Source organism: Somniosus microcephalus, chromosome 1, assembly GCF_052327205.1.
Source record: "Somniosus microcephalus isolate GS21.2 chromosome 1, FLI_Smic_1.0, whole genome shotgun sequence".
NCBI lineage: Eukaryota > Metazoa > Chordata > Chondrichthyes > Squaliformes > Somniosidae > Somniosus > Somniosus microcephalus.
In genome coordinates, this window is record NC_140987.1 from 410,218,478 (window position 1) to 410,244,423 (window position 25,946).

General features: G+C 45.2%; 1 protein-coding gene across 1 annotated transcript in view; it reads left to right on the forward strand.

Moving 5' to 3' along the window:
• Nucleotides 1-1,740: 1,740 nt before the first annotated feature.
• The window catches only part of las1l (LAS1 like ribosome biogenesis factor), a 121,381-nt gene continuing 97,175 nt past the window's right edge, over nucleotides 1,741-25,946 (forward strand). Inside the window, exons 1-4 of the mRNA XM_085998932.1 lie at nucleotides 1,741-1,975; nucleotides 6,211-6,336; nucleotides 8,069-8,138; nucleotides 19,687-19,768. Coding sequence (XP_085855058.1) covers nucleotides 1,746-1,975; nucleotides 6,211-6,336; nucleotides 8,069-8,138; nucleotides 19,687-19,768 — 508 coding nt within the window. The 5' untranslated portion in view covers nucleotides 1,741-1,745. The remainder of the gene's footprint in view (nucleotides 1,976-6,210; nucleotides 6,337-8,068; nucleotides 8,139-19,686; nucleotides 19,769-25,946) is intronic.

Below are 25,946 nucleotides of genomic sequence, written 5' to 3' on the forward strand. Positions count from 1 at the left end.
TTCTGTACCCCAGAGGGCTGTATATGCTCAGTCATTGAATATATTCAAGACAGAGATCGATAGATTTTTGATATTAGGGAATCAAGAGATATGGGGATAGTGCAGGAAGGTGGAGTTGAGGTAGAAGATCAGCCCCGATCTTATTGAATGGCGGAGCAGGCTCAAGGGGTCGAATGGCTTACTCCTGCTCCTATTTCTTATGCTCTTATTACTTGAGCAGGCCAAGTTGCGGAACTCCCATCAGTATTTTCAGCATGTTAAATGTATAATGTGTGTAAGTTGCTAACTCTTTTATGTGAATTTCTTTATTCATTAAGAGTTAACAAGTGCCTCCTTCTTAAAAGGGGCACAACCAATAAACTGTAAATTATACCAAATTTAAATGAACCGTAACAAATTAAAGTTTGGTCCTGGGGTTTGATGATGTACTCAAGTCCCTCCGGTGTCCTCAAGTGAACTGGCAGACACTGCGTGCTCCCTCTCCAGGGACACCCGGGCGTGAACATAGCTGTATGTATAAGTTGCTTCGTCTATACTTTTATAGATGTCAACAGTTCTGCATGAGATGCTCAAGCTAGTCACTGGTAGTACAGGATCATTTTGTCAGTTGAGGCAGACACCATTGGATCTTTTAAAGGAAGAGTAGATATACATTTGAAACAGGGAGAGAGACAGGGATGTGGGACTACAGCATGACAGGGGGATTATTTTTTGCTCTAGCAAAAAGCCAACACTTTTGTTTATTAGTTATAAAAATATTGGAGATGGGGAAAAGGCTGGTTAACAGGGAGAGCGGTTGGAGATAGGAAACCATGTGATGAAACCTTCAGGAATACAGTAACTAGAGTTGGCAACTCTAATGTGTCGCCATCGAACTTTCAGAAGAGAATTTGGGGGGCTGGGGGAAGTGGAATTATTCTAGGGGAATCAAGGGATATGGGGATTGGGCAGGAACGTGGAGTTGAGGTTGAAGATCAACCATGATCTTATTGAATGGCAGAGCAGGCTCAAAGGGCTGTATGGCCTACTCCTGCTCCCAATTCTTATGTACCATATATGTAGAAACAACTTTCTCCACGTTTACATACATCTATGAAAGAAAGAACTTGCATTTATATAGCATCTTTCAAAACCTTAGGACGGCCCAAAGCAGTTTGCAGCCAATTAAGTAGTTTTTGAAATGTAGTCACTGTTGTAATATAGGCAAAGAGACAGCCAATGTGTGCACATGCTAGGTCCCACAAACAGCAATGTGATAATGACCAGAAAATTATTTTTTAAGTGATGTTGATTGAGATATAAATACTGGCTAGGACACTGAAAAGAACCCCCCACCCCCTGCTCTTCGAAATACCACCGTGGGATTTTTACGTCCACCCGTGAGGGCAGCCGTCCGTTCAACGTCTTGTCCGAAAGACAGCACCTCCGACAGTGCAGCACTGGCACTAGAGTCTCAGGCTAGATTATGTGCTCAAGTCTTTAGAGTGGGACGCGAACCCACGGCCTTCTGAATCGGAAACGACGATACTCTTCCACCACCGCTCCATCATTAGTCTTCCGGAACCTTTGTGCATTGAGAAGAGTGTCCGCGTCGGAAACATCCGGGCGTTGCGTAGTCTCACTACCCAACCGCCTGCCACAAAGTCCCTGCTCCTGCTTCAGTCTCATTGGTTACCCGCCAGAGATTATATGGGTGCGGTGCTTCGGCCAGGGCGGGTGTTGATAGGCTAGCGGCTCTGCCAATCATGGACGCGGCGTGTGCTTCGGTGTTGCAGTGCGGAGGCGCATGCGTGGCTGGTTTCGGAGCGGCGGCGGCTGCCATGGGAGCGCGAGGGCAGAGGAGCGGCGGGAGGCGCGAGCAGGTGGTGGCCTGGCTCAACCGGGCCGAGTGGGACCAGGTGATCGAGCACCTGTACAGCGGGGACAGCAAGCTGCAGCGGTGTGCGCTGGAGAGGATCTCTGCCTGGAAGAGCAGGTGGGGGGGCTGGAGGTGGGCCGCAAGGCTCTTGTGTTAAAGGGTCAGGGGGCTGAGATCTAAGTGAGTCCGTTAGATAGCTGTGGGTGAGGAAAGGCCGACGGGCTCATCCCTCTAGAATGAACCAACAGTTCATCGTCCAGCTGTTTCTTGAATCATTCCAGGTGTTTTGCCTCCACTGGATTAAAAAGAAAATTATTGCAAATGTTGAAATGTGAATTAAAAACAAATGCTGAAAATGCATAACAGCACTGTCAGTATCTGAATGGAGAAAACTCATTGATAGGTTAACATTTCAGATGTAAACACAACTTTCTATTTTATGGATCTGATCGACCTGCTGTGTAATCCAAGCATTTTATGCTTTGTTTTACCTTAACCAGTCCACCTGGAAGTCCTTTCTACATCTGCATTGCTCTTTGTGTTTAGAAGAACATCCTGACCATTCTAAATATGTCTTTTGCCAGTTTAGTTTGAACCTCTACCCCTTATCCTTCTAATCACTTTATTTTGAAGTACTGTTCCAGATTTATTTTTTCTAAATTGCTTACTATTTTATAAAGATTATGTACTCTAAATCCTGGATTGGAGTTATGGGTTCAAGTCCTACTACAGGAATTTCAGCTGGTCATAATGTAAACGGACACTCCAATTCAGTACTTGAGGGAATGCTATATTGTTGAAGATGCGGTGCTTTGGATGGGATATTGAATCCAGTCGTTGCCTCTTGTTCTGATGGTTCAATTGGATGTTGCTGTCTTGTTCTCAATGGTACTAATTGAACCAGGAGTTTTCTCTTAACTCTTGCCTCCCAAGTCAGCAGGTCATGGGTTCAAGCCTCATTCCAAAGACTTCAGCACATAATACAAGCTGATACTTTAGTGCAGTATTCGGAGTACTAAAATACTGTTTTAAAGGTGCATTTCCTGGGATTCATGCCTATAGCTGCCCTCAGCACCTTTTATAGCCTACTCCTGTTAATTTGACATCAAAATCAGCTTATCTGATTATTATCTCCTAGCAGTTGTGAGACATTGTTGTGAACAACTTGGCTGCTGTGTTTCTCAACAGTGATTTCACTTCATAGTATACAGCACAGGAGGAGGCCATTCTTCCCATCGTGGTTGTGCCGGCTTGTAAAGGAATAGCCATATTTCAGAAAAATACACAATCCTATGAACAGAATTCTGATTTTATTATAACATGACCAACTGGGGTTAAAAATCTAAAAGCCTCAACGGCACAAGCTGTAAACAGAAATACAGGCTTCTGAGATAAGATGAAGTGTTAACACAAACACCATACAAGCTTTTGAAATGGGAATTGGTTGTAAATACTAAAACAATGACCCTATTGAAGCAAATGGTTGTTTCCAGAGAGTCTGCAGTTTGGGAGAAACATAATGCCATTAACCAGTTTAATAAAGTGTTATAAACGAACACTTCGAACAGAAACTCAGAACATTAAAGAACCATATGCATTCATAAATATCACATGAAAGACAGCAGACATAATTCTTAATACAACCAATTGAAGTAGCTAAGAAATGCATAGAACACCCTAGTTGAAGTGTTTTTAAAAAGACTTTGTAAATATGGCATCAATAGATGTACCAAGCAATCACATTGTGTTTGTGTTGAAAATGGAACAGTTAGGAGACACGACATCTGCTTATAACCAGCTGAGGTGATTTAAGAATTGAATGGAAGAGCTTCGTAAGAATGGCATCAAATAGATACATTTGTCATAACCATTTTTTATGATAAAGTTTTGAACACCTAAAGGTAGAGACAGAAGTCTGCAAGTTAACAGCTGAATTGACAGAATAGAAAAAAAAGTCAACAGAAATATGACTGGAGATAATTAGCTTACATCAGCAGAAAACTTCAAAGGATATACCACTGAGAGGGAATAAAATATAGAACTTTCAGATAGGAAGTCAGAAGTCGCTGAAAGGGGCAAGCGATTCACTCTTCAGAGGCAGGTTCTGTAAGTTTTTAATTCTTTGAGTCTCGGGGATCAAAAGGGTACATCCTGGATTAGAAATAATAAGAAATGTAAAAATGTAACGAAGTTAAGATTTGAGAATAAGAATTGTAATCTATTTGTTTTTAGAACTGTTAATGTTGCGACTGAAATCACCAGCTGTTAAATACATGTCAGTTCTTTAATAAATCTATATATTTTTAGAATTGTCTCAGAGTACTTCTGTATCAAACTCGCGAACTCCATCTCTCTACACTCTGGTGAGGAGTTACAGAATTCTGGGGGAGTATTCCAGACCCTCATAATATCCGGAAGGTTACAGTCTAGTTAAACTTATTAAAAGTGCTATCTGGAGGACGGTAACATCTTCAAGTCGTTCCTTTCCTTTAGGGAGAGATCGTCTGGACCTTTAGACCCAATTAAGCGTCTTATCGGATTCGGCTATCTCTAACTTTAGTTGAAGGTGAACGTCTGGGGAATACGCCTGATTCGGGGTAGCCTGCAAAGGGCTAGGACTAGTAATTATCCCTTCAGGCTCTTTGGTAGAGCTATTCAATTATTCCCACTTCTGTGCTCGTTCCCCATAGCCCTGCACATTTTTGTCCTTTCATGTATTTATCCAATTCTCTTTCGAAAGTTACTATTGAATCTGCTTCCACCACCCTTTCAGGCTGTGCATTCCAGATCACAACAACTTGCTGTGCAAAAAAAAAAAAAAAAAAAAAGTTTCTTCATGTCGCCTCTGGTTCTTTCGCCAATCATCTTAAATCTGTGTTGTCTGGTTATCGACCCTTCTGCCAGTGGAAAGAGTTTCTCTTTATTTACTCTTATTATCAAAACCATTTATGATTTTCAACAACTCTCTCAAATCTTCTCTGCTCTGAGGAGAACAATTCCAGCTTATCCGCATAACTGAAGTCACTCATCCCAGGTACCATTCCAGCAAATCTCTTCTGCACTCTCTCCAAGGCCTTGACATCTTTCCAAAGTGATGCCCAGAATTGAACACAATAGTCCAGCTGAGGCCTAGCCAGTGTTTTAGACAGGTTTAGCATAACTTCTTTGCTTTTGTACTCTATGCCTCTATTAATAAAGCCAAGGATCCCATATACTGTTTTAACAGCCTTCTCAACTTGACTTGCCACCTTCAAAGATTTGTGTAGATTCACCCCCAGGTCTCACTGTTCCTGCACCTCCTTTAAAATTGTACCATTTAGTTTGTATTGCCTCTCCTCATTCTTCCTACCAAAATGTATCACTTCACACTTCTCTGCGTTAAATTTCACCTGCCATGTGTCTGCCCATTTCACCAGTCTGTCCATGTCCTCGCCCATTTCACCAGTCTGTCCATGCCCTCCTGAAGCCTATTCTATCCGCCTCATTGTTTACTACATTTCCGAGTTTTGTATCATCAGACTTTGAAATTATGCCCTTTATACCCAAGTCTAGGTCATTAATATAATATATTCATGTAAGATAGTCACCAAGAAATCCAATAGGGAATTCAGAAGAAACTTCTTTACCCAAAGAGTGGTGAGAATGTGGAACTCGCTATCACGGAGTGGTTGAAGCGAATAGTATCGAGGCTTTTAAGGGGAGGCTGGACAAGCATATGAGGGAGAAGGGAATAGAGGGTTATGCTGATAGATTTAGATGAGGAAAGACAGGAGGAGGCTCAAGTGGCGCATAAACGCCGGCATAGACTGGTTGGGCCGAATGGCCTGTTTCTGTGCTGTATATCCTATGTAATATATATCAAAAAGAGCAGTGGTCCTAATACAGACCCCTGGGCAACACCATTGTATACTTCCCTCCAGTCTGAAAAAGCTTTAACTGTTTGGCATACACATCAGATTTCTGCTTTCACTGAATATTTTATTGATGTATGTGATGACATAAAGCTGGTGCAGAATTTGAAAGTGGTCAAGCAAACTAACGTCAGGACAACACGTGGAACCTGCATCCTTTGGCTGTGTAGGCTGTGCAAGAAGCCTCAGCAATGGTCTGCCATTGGCCTAGCTTGTTAGAACTGTAGAAGTTTCCAATGCAGAAGGAGGCCATTCGGCCCATGTCTGTGCCAAACCTTTGTTGGAGCAATCCAGAACTAATCCTGATCTCTCACCATAACCTTATATCAATCTAAAACTAATCCCACTGCTCTACTCTCTTCCCCATAGCCCCTTATTGTTCATTGGTGGTGTTTTACACTGATACTTGATGGCTGTTCGTTTTTTATTTCTGCTTTGTAGGTATGGCAATAGTACCCCGCTTGCTGTGGAGTGCACTGCAGCCCTGATACATTGTAAACTAAAGGATGAGGCAGGGGAAGCTGCATCTGATGACCTGGTCCTCTTGTATGGGCTTGCCCTCGTCAGGTAATGTTCGTGTGTGAGCTTGTTTAGCATATTGAGATTCCCTTTATAAATGAGTTTTATGAGTCCTTTTTCTGTCAATTTTCTCCCCTCCTTTCCTGCAAATGCTGTTTCCTTGCTGGGGTACAGTTCCATTGGTCCCAGTATCCATTTGATAATTTGTCCAAGTGTCTATTCTTCATTTGTGAGTCTAGACAGAATGTCAGCAGACTATTTTACCATGCTCGACTGACATCTGCACATGCACAATTCTGAACAGGGGTCACTGAGTACAGGAAACTTTGGTTTATCCGGAGGTTAACTGTCCGGAATGCTCGAGCCACCGGCAAAATTCAGGAGTCTGTTCAGTAAGTTTTATTTCTTTTCGTTGCTTTTTTTTCGCCAGTCAGGCCCTGCAGGTCTAGCTAAAGCTGTTGCTTAGCTACAGAGACGCTTGCAAGCTACGGCCGACTGTTTATAAGCTGTTGCAACAGGGTTTGTTGCTAGATACGGAGCTCAAAAGCTTCCGTATGTTTTAACATTAGCGCTGGTTTGTCCGGCAGTTTTGATGGGACGGCAACAGCTCGGTCCCGTCGGTGCCGGATATCACAAAGTTTCCTGTACTGATTAGGAGAGGAAACCTTGGCTGACTTCGCCCCGCCCCCCTTCCCAAGCCCACAAGCTCTCGGTTCAACTCTATCCCACAAGCCTCTGTCTTGACTGGGATCAGCTCAGACTGGGAATCAAGCCTGGAACTTTCTCATCTGTATGGCTTAGTGATGTAGTATTGGTAATGCTCAGGTGTGAGCTTGTTTAGCAGATTAAGATACCCTTTTATATATGAGTTTCTTTGTGTCCTTTTTCTGCCAGTATCCAAACAGTTTTTGTGCGCCTCCCAGGTGAAGGATGTCTGTTACAATTTGGGCACTCTCCAAATTGCCTTTCTTGTGCATGATGCAAATGACTGGTTCCATAAGCCAGCCCATGTTTCAGATGAACTGAGATTTGACCTTGGGCACAAAGTAATCCAAGAGTTACCAAGGCCTGGGTGAACAAAGACTGCAATTACCATTGATGTGTACATAGGAAATTAATATTCCACACCTCTCCGATTTGGCAAATAACGCTCTAACACACTGCGTTTGAAGCTACACAAAAAGAAAAGAAAGACTTGCATTTCTATAGCGCCTTTCATGACCGCGGGACGTCCAAAACGCTTTACAGCCAATTAAGTACTTTTGAAGTGTAGTCACTGTTGCAATGGAGGAAGTGAAAAAAACAAACTATGAATCTGGTTTATTAAGTAAAATTAGAAGAAAACCAGACCGAACAGCAGATAGATAAATCACAAGGGTTCCCTTAACTTGCAAAGTAATGAAAGTCCAGAATCCTTTTGCAATTCTCTATAGTACTTTTGTAATTAATACATTGTTTTTTTATGTGAACAAGTCAAACTCAATCTTGCATTTGCCTCCACCTATGTGGCAGTACAGTGAAAACTGAACAGATGAACTGGGGGGTTTTGTTTATTAAAAAACTAAAGCCTGCAATTCAAATGGGTTTTGAAATTGTAATTTAAGTGTTAACTGGTACACCTGCATGATCACTACAAGCACTCATCACTAAAGGTGGATTCTACTATAGTTGGATAGTCTGTATTAATGTACAATTTATTTAACATTTGACAAATTATTCAGATAATCTTAAATAAAGTGATTAGAACTGTTAATGAAGTTGGATTATTAACTCTTTGTAGGTTTGTTAATCTGATTACTGAGAGGAAACAGAAAAAAATCAGTCTGTCTCTGAAACTTTTGGCAAATGAGGTGAGTAATATGTTAGTAGATATACTTTTCATAAATATTGCATAATAACCATTTAATCTGAATGAGATCCAGTTCTGGCTGTTTTTCCTAGATTTAGTTACTTTAACTAGGGTACTACAGGCTGGCCTCAATGTCCCTGGGTTAGGAAGGAAGGAAACAAAAATCAGCAACAGTTTCCACATCTGATCATTTTTTTAGTGACTTCTGCTTGTGTGTGTTTGTGTTTGTGGTGAGACCAGATTTATGCTCCGTTCTAATGTTTTCCATAATTGAATGGCCTAAAAATGCATACTGCCTACACTTGCATGAACAATAGCCACTTGGGTAAGGTCCAGTAGGAGGGGAGAAAATTCTGTGGGGGGAAACAAAATCTATAATAAAAGTTTTGTCACTTGGAAAGTGAATGGTGCTTCCAAATTGTTCAACAAAGTGCCAAATAATAGGCTTGCCAGCAAAGTTGAAACCCATGGAATAAAAGGGACAGTGGCAGCATGGATACAAAATTGGCTAAGTGACAGGAAATGGAGAATAGTGGTGAACGGTTGTTTTTCGAACTGGAGGAAGGTGGTGTTTCCCCAGGGGTCAGTTCTAGGACCACTGCTTTTCTTGATATATATAAATGACTTGGATGTGGGTGTACAGGGCACAGTTTCAGAATTAGCAGATGACATAAAACTTGGAAGTATAGTGAACAGTGAGGAGGATAGTGATAGACTTCAAGAAGACATAGACAGGCTGGTGGAATGGGTGGACACACGGCAGATGAAATTTAACGCAGAAAAGTGCGAAGTGATACATTTTGGTAGAAAGAATGAAGAGAGGAAATATAAACTAAAGGGTACAATCCTAAAGCGGGTGCATGAACAGAGAGACCTGGGGTATATGTGCGCAAATCGTTGAAGGTGGCTGGGTAGGTTGCGAAAGCGGTTAAAAAAGCTTACGGGATCCTGGGCTTCATAAATAGAGTACAAAAGCAAGGAAGTTATGATGAACCTGTAGAAAACACTGGTTCGGCCTCAACTGGAGTATTCTGTCCAATTCTGGGCACCGCACTTTAGGAAGGATGTGAAGGCCTTCGAGAGGAGGCAGAGAAGATTTACGAGAATGATTCCAGGGATGAGGGACTTCAGTTATGTGGATAGACTGAAGAAGCTGGGGTTGTTCTCCTGGCAGAGAAGATTGAGAGCAGATTTGATAGAGGTGTTCAAAATCATGAGGGGTCTGGACACCGTAGATAGAGAGAAACTGTTCCCATTGGCAGAACCAGATTTAAGGTGATTGGCAGAAGAACCAAAGACGACATGAGGAAAAACTTTTTTACTCAGCGAGTGGTTAGGATCTGGAATGCAATGCCTGAAAGGGTGGTGGAGGCAGCCTCAATCATGGCTTTCAAAAGGGAGTTGGATAAGTACCTAAAGGAAAAAAATTTGCAAGGTTACGGGGAAGGACGAGGGAGTGGGACTAGCTGAAGTGCTCTTGCAGAGAACCGACACAGGTTCGACGGGCCAAATGGCCGCCTTCCGTGCTGTAACCATTCTATGGTAAATGTGTGTTACTGTTGGTCATGTGGTCAGTATGAATCAATTGCATCCTGAGAATCAGTTCTATAATAAAACACAGCATTGCTATGTTGCTGTCTTGCTCGTTTCCTCACCTATCTGCAATTTGGTCCCTAGCCCACATGTGCTTTGCTTATTTCTTGGTTCACCGCTACTCCTTTGTCTCCCTTTTCTCTCCCCTAGCCACTTGCTACCTAGCCATTCTACTCTCTGGCCTGCTGTTTGTTGCCAACCCTACTTTGCACCTATCCTCCGTTTACTTCTTAGCTTCATCGTGTGAGCAATGGGCACATTAGTTTTTATTTTAAAAATGTAGACCTGCATTGATACATACTGTATGTGTTCATAATATCTGTTCTGTGAACTGACTTCTGTAGAGGTATATCTGTATTTAGCTGCTTAGCTTGATGAGCATCTTGGTTCCATTCATAGAATTTGGCAAACATTAACTGTGTTCAGAATTGTCAAACAGTTAACAATGTTTAAAATAAGTTAAGATTTAAAACCTGTAGCCCTCAATAAACTGTTGATACAAGGGATAAAAGTAATGGCTACAATATTTGTCCACTCGGCATTCCACACACATTTTGTACGTTATTCGAACATGAACCACAGTTGGGTGGCATAAGAACATAAGCAATAGGAGCAGGAGTAGGAGGATTCAGCCCCTCGAGTCTGCTCCGCCATTCAATAAGATCATGGCTGATCTTCTACCTCAACTCCACTTTCCTGCACTATCCCCATATCCCTTGATTCCCTTAATATCCAAAAATCTATCGATCTCTGTCTTGAATATACTCAATGACTGAGCCTCCACAGCCCTCTGTAGAGGTAGAGAATTCCAAAGATTCACCACCCTCTGAGTGAAGACATTTCTCTTCATCTCAGTCCTAAATGGCCAACCCCTTATTCTGAGACTGGTCCCTGGTTCTAGACTCCCCAGCCAGGGGAAACATCCTCCCTGCATCTACCCTGTCAAGCCCTGTAAGTCTGGTGAACCTTTGGTGCTCTCCCTCTATGGCGAGTATAACCTTTCTTAGGTAAGGAGACCAAAACTGTTCACAATACTCCAGGTGTGGTCTCACCAGGGCCCTATATAATTGCAGTAAGACATCTTTACTCTTCTACTCAAATCCTCTTGTAATAAAGGCTAACACACCATTTGCTTTCCTAATTGCTTGCTGTACCTACATGTTAACTTTGTGATTCATGTACAAGGACACCCAGGTCCCTCTGAACACCAACATTTTCCAATCTCTCACCAGTTAAAAAATACTCCTGCTTTTCTATTTTTCGTACCAAAGTGGATAACTTCACATTTCTCCCCATTATATTCCATTTGCCATGTTCTTGCCCACTCGCTTAGCTTGTCTATATCCCCTTGAAGCCTCTTTGCATCCTGCTCACAACTTACATTCCCACCCAGCTTTCTATCTTCAGCAAACTTTGATATATTCCATTTGGTCCCCTCATCCCAATCATTGATGTAGATTGTGAATAGCTGAGGCCCAAGCACTGATCCTTGCGGTACCCCACTAGTTACAGCCTGCCAACCTGAAAATGACCCGTTTATTCCTACTCTTATTTTCTGTCTGTTAACCAATCCTCAATCCATGCTAGTATATTACCCCCAATCCCATGAGCCCTAATTTTGTTTAATAACCTCTTGTTTGGCACCTTATGGAATGCCTTCTGAAAATCCAAATACACCACATCCACTGGTTCCCCTTATCTATTCTGCTAGTTACAACCTCAAAAAACTCTTCACAAATTCGTCAAACACGATTTCCCTTTCATAAATCTGTGTTGACTCTGCCCAATCCTATTATTATTTTCTAAGTGCTCTGTTACCACGTCCTTAATAATAGATTCTAGCATTTTCCCTACTACTGATATCAGGCTAACTGATCTGTAATTCCCCGTTTTCTATCTCCCTCTCTTAAATAGTGGGGTTACATTTGCTGCTTTCCAATCTGCGGGAACCATTCTCGAATCTATGACATTTTGGAAAATGACAACCAACGCATCCACTCTCTATAGCCACCTCTTTCAAAACCCTAGGATGTAGGCCATCAGGTCCAGGGGATTTATCAGCTTTCAGTCCCATTAATTTCTCCAGTACTATTTTTTTTTTTACTAATACTAATTTCTTTCAGTTCCTCATTCTCGCTTGACACTTGGTTCTCTACTATTTCCGGGAAGTTTTTTGCGTCTTCTTCTATGAAGATAGACACAAAGGCCCCGATTTTCGGCTTGTGTGGGGAATGGTCAGATTTCCCCGAATGTGGGGTTTCTGACACACACAAAAAAGTGTCAACCAGCTCCACGCAATTTTCCCTCAAGTGGCCAATTAAGTCCCAGCATGTGGGAAGCCTTGCTAATTGTCCAATTCGAGTCAGAAATCCCCACACTGATGACATCATTCGTGGTGCTTTCAAAGTGTCCAGCAAGCTTCTCCACCTCTGCCGGCTTCTCAACCACTCTTGCACAATGGCAGAGGAGCCTGCACCAGCTACTGCCAGCGGCAGAGGCCGAGCTGCCTTCAAATTCGACGAGGCTTCACTGCAGGCATTATTGGATGGGGTTAGGGCCCACAGGGAGGTCCTCTTCCCTAGGCCAGGGAGGAAGAGACCTCCCACTGAGACCAATGCTGCATGGATGCAGGTGTCAGCAGATGCCAACTCGCTGGGAGTCACCAGAAGAACCTTGGCATTACATCTCTAACTCCTTCCTTTACTCCCCCACAGTACCATCCAGAGCCCCCGTCCTCACTGTGGAGGAGGAAGAGGCTGTGCAGCCAGACTCCTCAGAGGAAGCTCCAACCTCTGAGGGCGCAGCTTCAGCAGAAGTAAGCGCACCCAGCACCAGCGCAGACACTCGCACCTCGGGGGGACCTTTGGGACATAGAGTAGTGTTGTCACCTGGTGTTTCACAGCTCACAAGTGAGCCTCAGCAGATTCTGGAGACAGGGACAGCAGTGGAGAGTCCTCGTCGGAGGGCGCAGGACTCTGCCAGCTCAGCTCAGCTCAGCTGTGCTGCATGACGACCCTCTGCCTCTGGGTCCATCCGCAAGAGAAGAGGTGATGGATCTCCATGCACAGATGCAGGAGTCTCTGGCAGGTTTTGTCTCCAGGGTCGCTGCGAGTGCTGAGCAAATGGAGGAGTCCATAGCGACCATGAGCAGAGCCTTTGTGGAGTCATTGGCGCATGAACGCATCACCATGGAAAGGTTGGCAACCTCCATGCAGGAGATAACTCGCCAGGGTACGGAAAACATGGTGAGTGCTCATAAGAGAATGACATCTCTTGAGGAGCGTTTGCCATCTGTTGAACAGAGAAACCAGATCTTCATGGAAGTCCTTCTGAGTAGGACTGCCAGTGCAGAAACGGGTCCCACTGGCCCCCTAAAGCGCAGCAAGGTGCTCTCGAGCCACTTGCAAGCACTGGCCCCTTCTGGCCTGTGCAGCTTCAGGTGAGTGAGCAGCAGCCTGGTGCTCATCCTGCTGTTCCTGGTTCTGCTGCTGCCGCCTCTGCTGTTGGAGATCCTCTAATGCCAGGAAGGGAACGGCCCAAAGGCCTCCCATGCTTCTGGCAGATGCCTCCGTTGAGGGGCGCTGAGTTAGGGTGGTGAGAGGGGCTTCCCAGGAGCTCTCACTGGAGAAGTGTGTGAGGCTCCAACTTTCTGCAGCTGCTCCTAAGGCTTCAAAAAGTTCCCCCAAGCCTTGATCAACAAGGTCCTGCAGCCTGCAAATGCTGCCTATTTAAATCTCTTCAGCCCTCGGCGCTGCAAGCAAGCAAGCCAACTGTTTTCACGCCAGCTCTCAGCAGCGGGGTTCCCCGCAGGCGGGTTTCAGGTGGGGAAAGCCCCAAAGTCGCAATGGCACGGGAAAATCCACTTCAACAAGCAGATAATTGCATGTTAGTGCTCTGACGACCTGTCCCGCCAGCGGCGGCCGGGACTGAAGCGGGGCGCGCGGAAACGGCAGTCCGAAAGTCGGACGGGGCGGGGAATCAGGCGGGGGGGGGGCGGTGTCCCGACCCGCTTTTTCACCGATTTTCGGCCCCCGGCCGCATGAAAAGCCACCCGATGGCAGCCAGAAAATCGGGGCCAAAGTATTTGTTTAATTTCTCTGCCATTCCCTTATTCCCCATTATAATTTCTCCTGTCTTGGCCTATAAGGGACCCACATTTACTTTCGCTAATCCTTTCCTTTTTACATACCTATGGAAGCTTTTACAGTCTGTTTTTATGTCTCGCGCTAGTTTACTCTCATTCTATTTTCCCCTTCTTTATCAATTTCTTGGTCCTCCTTTGCTGAATTCTAAAATCCTCCCAATCCTCAGGCTTACTACTCTTTTTGGCAACATTATAAGCCTCTTCCTTTGATCTAATACTATCTTTAACTTCTCGTTAGCCACGGGTTGGACCACTTTTCCTGTGAGGTTTTGATGCCTTAAAGGAATGTATATTTGTTGTAAATTATGTAGTAATTCTTTAAATGCTAGCCATTGCTTCTCTACCATCATACCTTTTAATGTAGTTTTCCAATCTACCTTAGCCAACTTGCCCTTCATACCTATGTAGTTTGTTTTGTTTAGTTTAGTTTTCAGACCCTAGTTTCAGACTTAACTAAATCACTTTCAAACTCCATATAAAATTCTATCATATTATGGTCACTTTTCCCTAAAGGCCCCTTTACTACAAGGTTATCAATTAACCCTTTCTCATTGCACGATACTAGATCTAAAATAGCCTTGGCATGTAAATTATTTAGGTGAAATGTGTGTGTGGTCGACATAGTTTCTCAGCTGCGTGCTTTCTATCTTGTGAATGCTTGGAGAAAATAGTTCATTTTTTGTGAGTTTCACTCATTGGTTTCTTGCCAAAGCTGATTTATTCTCTATTGCCAACTGCCTCCTTAAACCCCTATCCCCGTCCCTCATCCTCACCACCTAACAATAAGTGTGAGGAGTTTGTGGATTTCTACATCAAGATAGAGACCATGGGCCAGATTTTCAGTGTGCCGTGAGGCGGGCTTTTAGCGTGCGGGGGGGGGGCAAAAATCCTGAATTCGGGGGTCCCGACACCATCCCGCCCAAAACCCACCTCCACATAAGTTTCACTCCACATAAGCTGGGCGGGCTCAACAAGGTCAATTAAGGGAAAATCGCGTCGATGGAGGCGGGACTAAAACCCGAAAGTTGTAGTCCCGCCTCCTTCCCAACTGCTGAATGAAAATCCAGCCCCATCTGTTTAGCCACCTCTGCTGTCCAACCCCCTTCCTTTTGATCACCAAGCCAAACCTCTCCACCGTAGCCTTGAATGTCCATCTCTCTTTAGTTTCTCACCTGTTTAATGTCCCAACTATTGCCCTGGCTGGAATCTGCTAACTTGCCATGGACCAAGGGTTGCTCTTTGGACCTTCTGGTCTTTATGATTGAGTACTACTCACTAGGCCATCAGGAGAGCGACTTTTCATGTATAGTTTCAGACTTGGTATAATAAAAACAGAAACTGCTGGAAATACTCAGCTGGTCAGGCAGCATCTGTGGAGAGAGAAACAGTTAACGTTTCAGGTCGATGACCCTTTCGGCAGAACTGGAAAAAGTTAGAGATATAACAGGTTTTAAGCAAGTGCAGAGGCAGGGAAAGGGAACAAAAGGGAAGGTCTGTGATAGGGTGGAAGGCAGGAGAGATTAAATAACAACAGATATCCCTCCTCGTCCTTCTTGACTTGTTTGCAGCCTTTGACACGGTTGACCACACCATCCTTCTCTAACGCCTCTCCACCGTTGTCCAGCTGGGTGGGACTGCACTTGCCTGGTTCCATTCTTATCTATCTAATCGTAGCCAGAGAATCACCTGCAACAGCTTCTCTTCCCACTCCCGCATCGTTACCTCTGGTGTTCTCCTATTTCTCATCTACATGTTGCCCCTTGGCGACATCATCCGAAAACACAGCGTCAGTTTCCACATGTATGCTGATGACACCCAGCTCTACCTCACCACCACTTCTCTTGACCCCTCCACGGACTAAATTGTCAGACTGCTTGTCCGACATCCAGTTCTGGATGAGCAGAAATTTTTTCCAGTTAAATATTGGGAAGACCGAAGCCGTTGTTTTCGGTCCCTGCCACAAACTCCATTCCCTAGCCACTGACTCCATCCCTCTCCCTAACATCTGTCTGAGGCTGAACCACACTATTTGCAACCTTGGTGTCATATTTGACCCTGAAATGAACTTCCGACCACATATCTGCGGCATAACTAAGACCGCCTATTTCCACCTCCGTAACATCGCCCGTCTCCGCCCTTGCCTCAGTTCATCTGCTGCTGAAACCCTCATCCATGCCTTTGTTACCTCTAGACTTGACTATTCCAATGCACTCCTGGCTGACCTCCCACATTCTACCCTGCGTAAACTTGAGGTCATCCAAAACTCGGCTGCCTGTGTCCTAACTCGCACCAAGTCCCGTTCACCCATTAATCCTGTGCTCGCTGACCTACATTGGCTCCTTTTTAAGCAGCGCCTCGATTTCAAAATTCTCATCCTTGTTTCCAAATCCCTCCATGGCCTCGCCCCTCCCTATCTCTGTAATCTCCTCCAGCCCCACAACCTCCCCGAGATATCTGCGCTTCTCTAATTCTGCCCTCTTGAGCATCCCCGATTATAATCGCTCAACCATTGGTGGCTGTGCCTTCTGTTGCCTAGGCCATGAACTCTGGAATTCCCTGCCTAAACCTCTCTGCCTCTCCACCTCTCTTTCCTCCTTTAAGACGCTCCTTAAAACCTACCTCTTTGACCAAGCTTTGGCTACCTGCCCTAATTTCTCCTTATGTGGCTTGGTGACATTTTTTGTCTTATAATACTCCTGTGAAGTGCCTTGGGATGTTTTACTACGTTAAAGGTGCTATATAAATACAAGTTGTTGTTGTTATTACAAGGCAAAAAGAGATGGTAATGGGAGAAGTAAAGAAACAAAAGGTGGGTCCAGAAGAGGTGTAAATTGGAATAGCAGAATTATCAACAGCTGCCCCCTGAAAAAATGGTGACCGAGGTTATGATCTGAAATTGTTGAACTCAATGTTGAGTCCAGAAGGCTGTAAAGTGCCTAATTGAAAGATGAGGTGCTGTTCCTCGAGCTTACATTGAGCTTCATTGGAGCAGTGTAGGAGGCTGAGGACCGAGAGGTCAGAGTGGGAGCGGAGTGGAGAGGCAAGGCGACCGGAAGCTCGGGGTCACGCTTGCGGACTGAACGGAGGTGTTCCGCGATGCAGTCCCCTAATCTGCGTTTTGTCTCCCTAATGTAGAGGAGACTGCATCGTGAGCAGCGAATACCGTATACTAAATTGAAAGAAGTAGAAGTAAATCGCTTAGGTTGTTGGTGAGTAAGTGCAGCTGAATAGCACTGTCGACGACACCTTCCAGGACTTGGCTGATGGGGCGGTAATTGGCCGAATTGGATTTGTCCTGCTTTTTGTGGACAGGACATACCTGCGCAGTTTTTCACATTGTCGGCTAGATGCCAGTGTTGTAGCTGCACTGAAAGAGTTTGGCTAGAGGTGCGGCTAGTTCTGGAGCACAGGTCTTCAGCACTACAGCCGGGATCATAGCCTTTGCTGTAGCCAGTGAGCTCATCAGTTTCTTTATCATGTGGAGTGAATTGAATTGGCTGAAGACTGGCTTCTGAGATGGTGGAGACCTCAGGAGGAGGCCGAGATGGATCATCCATTCGTGCTATTCTTCAATCTAGAAAGGGCCTCCAGGAGACTCCATTTTGATTTTTTTCCCTCATCTCTAGAAGATGCTAGACTGGTCCATAAGCGCAAGGACTCTGGAGTGAGGGATCAAACCTTCCACTGCACCCTGTGCTTTTATATTTGCTCATAGTTTGAGAAGGAGCCTTGGGGAACAGGGAGGTGCAGTGGGTTAGCTATTGGCCTTTTCCCTCTGAGAATTGGGTTCAAATCCAGTCCTGATTGATGGAATGAATGTGTCTTCATAGAATCATAGAAATTTATGGCACAGAAGGAGGCCATTCGGCCCATCGTGTCTGTGCTGGCTGAAAAGGGGCACGGGGAAGGGGAAGTGCAACGAGACCTGGGTGTCCTTGTGCACCAGTTGCTGAAGGTAAGCATGCAGGTGCAGCAGGTGGTTAAGAAGGCAAATGGTATGTTGGCCTTTGTAGTGAGAGGATTTGAGTACAGGAGCAAGGATGTCTTGCTGCAGTTGTACAGGGCCTTGGTGAGACCACACCTTGAGTTTTGGTCGCCTTATCTGAGGAAGGATGTTCTTGGCATGGAGGGAGTGCAACGAAGATTCGCTAGACTGATGCCTGGGATGGCAGGAATGATGTATGAGGAGAGATTGGGTCGATTGGGCTTATACTCGCTGGAGTTTAGAAGAATGAGAGGGGATCTCATTGAAAATTATAAAATTCTAACAGAACTAGACAGACTAAGTGCAGGAAGGATGTTCCTGATGGCGGGGGAGTCCAGAACCAGGGGTCACAGTCTAAGGATAAGGGGTAAGCCATTTAGGACAGAGATGAGGAGGAATTTCTTCACCCAGAGAGTGGTGAACCTGTGGAATTCTCTACCACAGAAGGCAGTTGAGGCCAATTCATTAAATATATTCAAGAAGGAGTTGGATGTATTTCTTAAGGCTAAAGGGATCAAGGGATATGGGGAGAAGGCAGGGACAGGGTACTGAGTTTGGATGATCAGCCATGATTTCATTGAATGGCAGAGCAGGCTCGAGGGGCCGAATGGCCTACTCATGCTCCTGTCTTCTATGTTTCTATGTAAAAAGAGCTATTCAGCTTAATCCCACTTCCCAGCTCTTGGTCCGCAGCCTTGTAGGTTACGGCACTTCAAGTGCACATCCAAGTACTTTTAAAATGTTATGAGGGTTTCTGCCTCCACCACCCTTTCAGGCAGTGAGTTCCAGACCACTCCCCACACCGCCCCCCCTCCACCGCCCTCTGGGTGGAACAAATTGCTCCTCAACTCCCCTCTAATCCTTCTATTAATTACTTTAAATCGATGCCCCCTGGTTGTTGACCCTTCTGCTAAGGGAAATAGGTCCTTCCTATCCACTCTATCTTGGCCTCTCATAATTTTATACACTTCAATTGAGTCTCCCCTCAGCCTCCCCTGTTCCAAAGAAAACAACCCCAGCTTATCCAATCTTTCCTCATAACTGCAATTCTCCAGTCCTGGCAACATCCTCATAAATCTCCCCTGTACCCCCTCTAGTGCAATCACATCTTTCCTGTAATGTGGTGACCAGAACTGTACGCAGTACTCTAGCATTGGCTTAACTAGTGTTTTATACAGTTCTAGCATAACCTCCCTGCTCTTATATTCTTCTGTCTCGGCCTCAACCGAGATCTTGGGTCCATGTCACGCTACATGTAACCCCACCTGACGCAGGGTCATCCAGACTCGAGTCGGCATTGGCTTGTTCTCTCTACACAGATGCGGCCGGACCTGCTGTGATTTCCAGCAAAAAAAGTGTTTTTTGTCTTTTTTTGTTTTTCATACAGACCCCAGCATCTGCAATATTTGACCCCACCTCATTGTTCTTTGATGTAATGTTTTCCTGACTGACCTGTTTGGACACCATTCACACCTTTGATTGCTGTGATTATCTCTCTGCCGAGGTGTGATAAATGGCAGTTGGAAAGATTACCTGTAAACATCTGACATTATTCTCTGACTGTATAAGCTGTGTCTTTATGCATTTCTCCACTTCACCTGACGAAGGAGCAGCGCTCCGAAAGCTTGTGATTTCAAATAAAGCTGTTGGACTATAACCTGGTGTTGTGTGACTTCTTACATTCTTCTGTCTGGTTGATAAAATGGTTTTGGATAGTCTCAATCCAGCATGGACCAAGAGCTCAACATTTCTTCCCAATTTTGCACTAATTAGGAGGCTAATGTGAAAAGGATGTTAACAGTAATTTCCATTTTTTTTTTCTTTCAGATGAATATACCAGAGTGGATAGTAAATCTACGACATGAACTGACTCATAGAAAACTTCCCACATTAACATGGTGCAGGAAAGGTAATAAAATCCTCAGACATTTGCTAACTGTGCTGTTGCTAAAATAGAAACTGGTGAACTTGTCTCCTGTCTTGCCACCTTTTTGTCTGTATTGTCCTTTTTTCCCTCCCTCTACATTGTCGCTGATTCCCATTGGAGGACAGTAGGATATAGATCTGCATTTTGCATAGCCTTATGTCACCTCTCCAAACCAATAAAGTTAGATCCTGGTCACTATCGGGGCATGGAGCTCTGCTCCTCCATGTTGTTGGGTGCTGTCAGCTGTGGGAGTAGTTCAAACTTAGAATCATAAATTGATACAGCACAGAAGGAGGCCATTCAGTCCACCGTGCCTGTGCCGGCTCCTTGAAAGAGCTATCCAATTAGTCCCATTCCTCTGCTCTTTCCCCATTGCACTGCAAATATTTATCCAATTCCCTTTTGGAAGTTACTATTGAATCTGTTTCCACCACCCTTTCTGGCAGTGCATTCCAGATCATCATAACTTGCTGCATAAAACATGTTTTTCCTCATGTCACCTCTGGTTCTTTTGCCAATGATCTTAAAGCTGTGTCTTCTGGTTACCATTCCTTCTGTCCCTGGAAACAGTTTCTCCTTTTTTACTCTATCCAAACACTTTTTAATTTTGAACACCTCTATTATCTCCTGCACTAGTTTTGATCGGCCAGATGGGTCGGAGAGGAATTTCCCAGATTTTTTCCCCCCCAAATTGGCCTGGGTTTTCATTTGGTTTTTCAGCTCTCCCAGGAGTTCACATGGTTTTGGGTGGGATGGGGTGTATATAATGCGACACACAAGGTATCACAGTTGTGTGGGACAGGCTGGATGGACCAGCGGGTCTTTACCAGTCCGTCATTGTTCGTATGTTGGCCACAGTACTCCAGCTGGGGCCTAACCAGTGTTTTAAAAAGTTTTAGCCTAACTTGTCAGTTTTACTTAAAATCGGAGAATGATGGGAAACACTCAGCAGGTCAGGCAGCACCTGCAGAGAGAGAAACCAAGTTAAAGTTTAAGGTGGATGAGCTTTCATCAAAACTGGAAGAAGTTAGAGAATTAACATTTGACAAGACAGTACAGATAGAAATGAAGGTGAACAAGGTAAAAGAGACAAGCGGAAATCCCGCCGGTGAGGAGAGCAAAACTTCAAGGTGGGCATTCCTGGGAGAGAAGTGGCAGTGAATTAAACACTAAAATAAGAGCCAAATACTGCAGATGCTGGCAATCGAAATAAAAACAGAAAATGCTGGAAACTCTCAGCAGGTCAGGCAGCATCTGTGGAGAGGGAAACTGAGTTAACGGGGGTAATTTTAATGACAAGAAACAGGTGGGTTGGGGTTGGGGTTGGGGTGAGATGGGCAGGGGGGAGGGAGGAGATGTTAAAATTTTAAAAATCTCAAACCTGACCCAACCTGCCCGCTTTCTGCTTTAATGGTGGTGCGACGGGCTGCGGGCAACCAACCCGCTCCCAGGAGGCGGGTTGGCCATTTAAATATTATAATGAGGCTGCGTGCCTCATATTTAAACTGTCTTCCCGGTTTAACCCTGGCCAGCCAGGTTTCCCAGGCCTCTGAAAACTCGGCAGCTAAAAGGACGTGAGGACTATTTTGAGGAAAAGGCAAGTGACATTACAGTACTGCTTGTGGGCCAGGAGGAGAAGGAGTACCCTCTCTTTTCCCCCCCCACCCCCCCCCCCCCCTGCCCTGGGATTGGGGACCACCCTCTCAATATTCGGACCCCTACCCACGCTCCCACTAACTCGGCAGTCGATTGCTTACCTGCTCCTGGAGCTGTAGCCTAGAATCATAGAATGGTTACAGCACAAAAGGAGGACATTCAACCTGTTGGGCCCGTGCCAGCTCTCTGCAAGAGCACTTCAGCTAGTTCCACTCCCCTACCCTTTTCCCGTAGTCCTGCAAAATGTTTTGCTTCAGGTACTTATCCAATTCCCTTTTGAAAGCCACAATTGAATCTGCCTCCACCACCCTGTCAGTCAATGCATTCCAGATCCTAACCACTCGCTGCGTAAAAAAGTTTTTCCTCATGTCGCCTTTGGTTCTTCTGCCAATCACCTTAAATCTGTGTCCGCTGGTTCTCGACCCTTCCGCCAATGGGAACAGTTTCTCTCTACTCTGTCTAGACCCCTCATGATTTTGAAAACCTCTATCAAATCTCCTCTTAACCTTTTCTGCTTTAAGGAGAACAACCCCAGCTTCTCCAGTCTATCCGCGTAGCTGACGTCCCTCATCCGTGGAACCATTCTTGTAAATCTTTTCTGCACCCTCTCTACGGCCTTCACATCCTTCCTAAAGTGCAGTGTTCAGAATTGGACACGATACTCCAGTTGAGACTGAACTAGTGTTTTATAAAGGTTCATCATAACTTCCTCGCTTTTGTACTCTATGCCTCTGTTTATGAAACCCAGGATCCCGTATGCTTTTTTAACCACTTCCTCACCCTGCCCAGCCACCTTCAACGATTTGAGCACGTATACCCCCAGGTCTCTCAGTTCATGCGCACCCCCTTTAGAATTGTATCCATTAGTTTATATGTCCTCTCCTCGTTCTTCCTACCAAAACGTATCACTTCACAGTTTTCTGCATTAAATTTCATCTGCCACGTGTCTGCTCATTTCACCAGCCTGCCTATGTCTTGAAGTCTATCACTATCCTCTTCACTCTTCACTATAGTTCCAAGTTTTGTGTCATCTGCAAATTTTGAAATTGTGCCCTGTACACCCAAGTCTAAGTCATTAATATATATCAAGAAAAGCAGTGGTCCTAGTACTGACCCCTAGGGAACACCACTGTATATCTTCCTCCAGTCTGAAAAACAACCGTTCATCACTACTCTCTGTTTCCTGTCACGTTGCCACTTTTGTATCCATGTTGCCACTGTCCCTTTTATTCCACGGGCTTCAACTTTGCTGGCATGCCTATTATGTGGCACTTTATCAAATGCCTTTTGGAAGTCCACATACACCACATCAACTGCCTTGCCCTCATCAAAAAACTCAATCAAGTTAGTTAAACACGATTTGCCTTTAACAAATCCGTGCTGGCTTTCCTTAATTAATCTACACTTGTCCAAGTGACAATTTTGTTCCGGATTATCTTTTCCAAATGCTTCTCCACTACCGAGGTTAAACTGACTGGTCTGTAGTTGCTGGGTTTATCCTTGCACCCTTTTTTGAACAAGGGTGTAACATTTGCAATTCTCCAGTCCTCTGGCATCACCACCGTAGCTAAAGAGGATTGGAAGATTATGGCCAGCACCTCCGCAATTTCCACCCTTGCCTCCCTCCGTATCCTAGGATGCATCCCATCCGGTCCTGGTGACTTATCAACTTTAAGTACAACCAGCCTTTCTAGTACCTCTATCAATTTTTATCCCATCCACTATCTCAATTACCTCCTCTTTCACTTTGACTTTGGCAGCATCTTCTTCCTTGGTAAAGACAGATGCAAAGTCTCTTCTTAGGCAGTCCCTCGGAACCGAGGATGACTTGCTTCCACACTAAAAATGAGCTCGCAGGTGACTGATTGGTCCAATGCGGTACCTACAGTCTCTGTCACAGGTGGGGCAGATGGTGGTTGAAGGGGCGGGTGGGTGGGGTGCTTGGGTTGACGTGCGCTCCTTGCGCTGCCTGCGCTTGGCTTCCGCTTGCTCCCGGCGAAGAAACTCGAGCTGTTCAGCGCCTTCCCGGATGCTTCTCCATTTTGTGCAGTCTTGGGCCAGGGATTTCCAGGTGTCGGTGGGGATGTTACACTTTTTCAAGGAGGCTTTGAGGGTGTCCTTGAAGTGTTTCCTCTGCCCACCTGGGGCTCTCTTGCCGTGCCGGAGCTCCGAGTAGAGCGCTTGTTTTGGGAGTCTCGTATCGGGCATGCGGACAATGTGACCCATCCATCGGAGCTGATCGAGCATGGTCAAAGCTTCGATGCTGGGGATGTTGGCCTGAGCAAGAACACTGACGTTGGTGCGCCTATCCTGCCAATGGATTTGCAGGATCTTGTGGAAGCAACATTGGTGGTACCTCCCAGTGCTTTGAGGTGCCTGCTGTACATGGTCCATGTCTCTGAGGCATACAGCAGGGCGGGTATCACTGCTGCTCTGTAGACCATGAGCTTAGTGCCGGGTTTGAGGTCCTGGTCTTCAAACAAACTCTTCCTCAGGCGACCGAAGGCTGCACTGGCACACTGAAGGCGGTGTTGGACTTCGTCGACGTCTGCCCTTGTTGACAGTAGGCTCCCGAGGTATGGAAAGTGGTCCACGTTGTCCAAGGCCTTGTCGTGGATTTTGATAATTGGGGGGCAGTACTGTATGGCGGGGGCAGGTTGGTAGAGGACCTTTGTCTTATGGATTTTTAGAGTAAGGCCCATGCTCTCGTACGCTTCGGTGAAGGTGTTGACGATTGCTTGGATTTCGACCTCCTGAGTGAGTGCAGATGCAAGCGTCGTCTGCATACTGTAATTCGACGACAGAGGATGGGACGACCTTGGACCTGGACTGGAGGTGACGGAGGTTGAACAGTTTCCCATTTGTTCTGTAAATTAGCTCCACTCCAGTGGGGAGCTTACCTGAGGGTGAGATGGAGCATTGCAGCAAGGAAGATCGAGAAGAGCGCTGGTGCGATGACACAGCCTTGCTTGACCCCGGTTCGTACGTGAATTGGGTCTGTGGTTGAACCGTTGGTCAGGATCACGGCTTGCATGTCGTCGTGAAGCAGGCGGAGGATAGTGACAAACTTTTGAGGGCAGCTGAATTTGAGGAGGACACTCCATAATCCCTCACGGTTGACACAACAAGACACAAGATGGCTCCTGTGCTGGCAGCTCCCTAGGGAGCTCCTTTGCCATCCTTGACCATCCATTGCCATCCTTTGCTCTCTTTCTCCCCAGTCTCCCCTCTTCTGCTGTTTAAGTTCCCCTGGCTCTAATAGTGGGTGCATTTTTATCCCTAACTGCAAGATGCAAAGTACTCAATTAGTAACTCAGCCGTGCCCATCTGCCTCCACATGTAGGTCTCCATTTTGGTCCCTAATTGGCCCCACCCCACTCTTTCAACCTTTCTACCTATAGAAGAGTTTTGGATTCCCTTTTATGTTAGCTGCCATTCTATTCTCATACTCTCTCTTTGCCCCTCTTATTTCCTTTTTCACTTTCCCTCTGAACTTTCTATATTCAGCCTGGTTCTCACTTGTATTCTCAACCTGACATCTGTCATATGCCCCCTTTTTCGGCTTCATCTTACTCTCTATCTCTTTCATCATCCAGGGAGCTCTAGCTTTGGTTGCCCTACCTTTCCCTCTTGTGGGAATGTACCTCAACTGTATCCGAACCATCTCCTCTTTAAAGGCAGCCATTGCTCGATTACAGTTTTGCCTGCCAATCTTTGATTCCAATTTACCCGGGCCAGATCCGTTCTCATCCCACTGAAATTGACCCTCCTCCAATTAAGTATTTTTACTCTCGATTGCTTCCTGTCCTTTTCCAAAGCTTGTCTAAACCTTATGATACTGTGAGCACTGTTCCCTAAATGTTCCACTACTGACACTTGCTCTACTTGACCCACCTCATTCCCCAGAACCAGGTCCAGCAATGCCTCCTTCCTCATTGGGCCAGAAACGTACTGGTCAAGAAAGTTCTCCTGAAATTCTTCCCCCTCTCTGCCCTTTACACTTTTACTATCCCAGTCTATATTAGGATAATTATCACTACTCTATAGTTCTTTCACCTCTCTAACTTCCCTGCAAATTTGCTCCTCTATATCCTTCCCAATAGTTGGCGGCCTATAGAATACACCTAGTCGTGTAATGGCACTTCTATTGTTTCTCAACTCTAACCAAATAGATTCTGTCCTTGACCCCTCCAGGACATCCTCTCTCTCCAGCACTGTAATATTCTCCTTAAAGCAGGTGGGGTGGCAATATTGATTCTTCCCTTCCCTATCTTTCCTGAACCCCTTCTATCAGGAATATTTAGTACCCAATTCTGCCCTTTTTTTGAGCCAGGTCTCCATTATTGCCATGACATCATAATCCCATGTGACTATTTGCGCCTGCAGCTCACCAACCTTATTTACCACACTTCGTGCGTTTACACACATGCACTGTAAACCTATCTTAGACCTTCTTGTATTCTTAGTCTGACCCCACCTAATACCTTACTATTTCTTACACTAG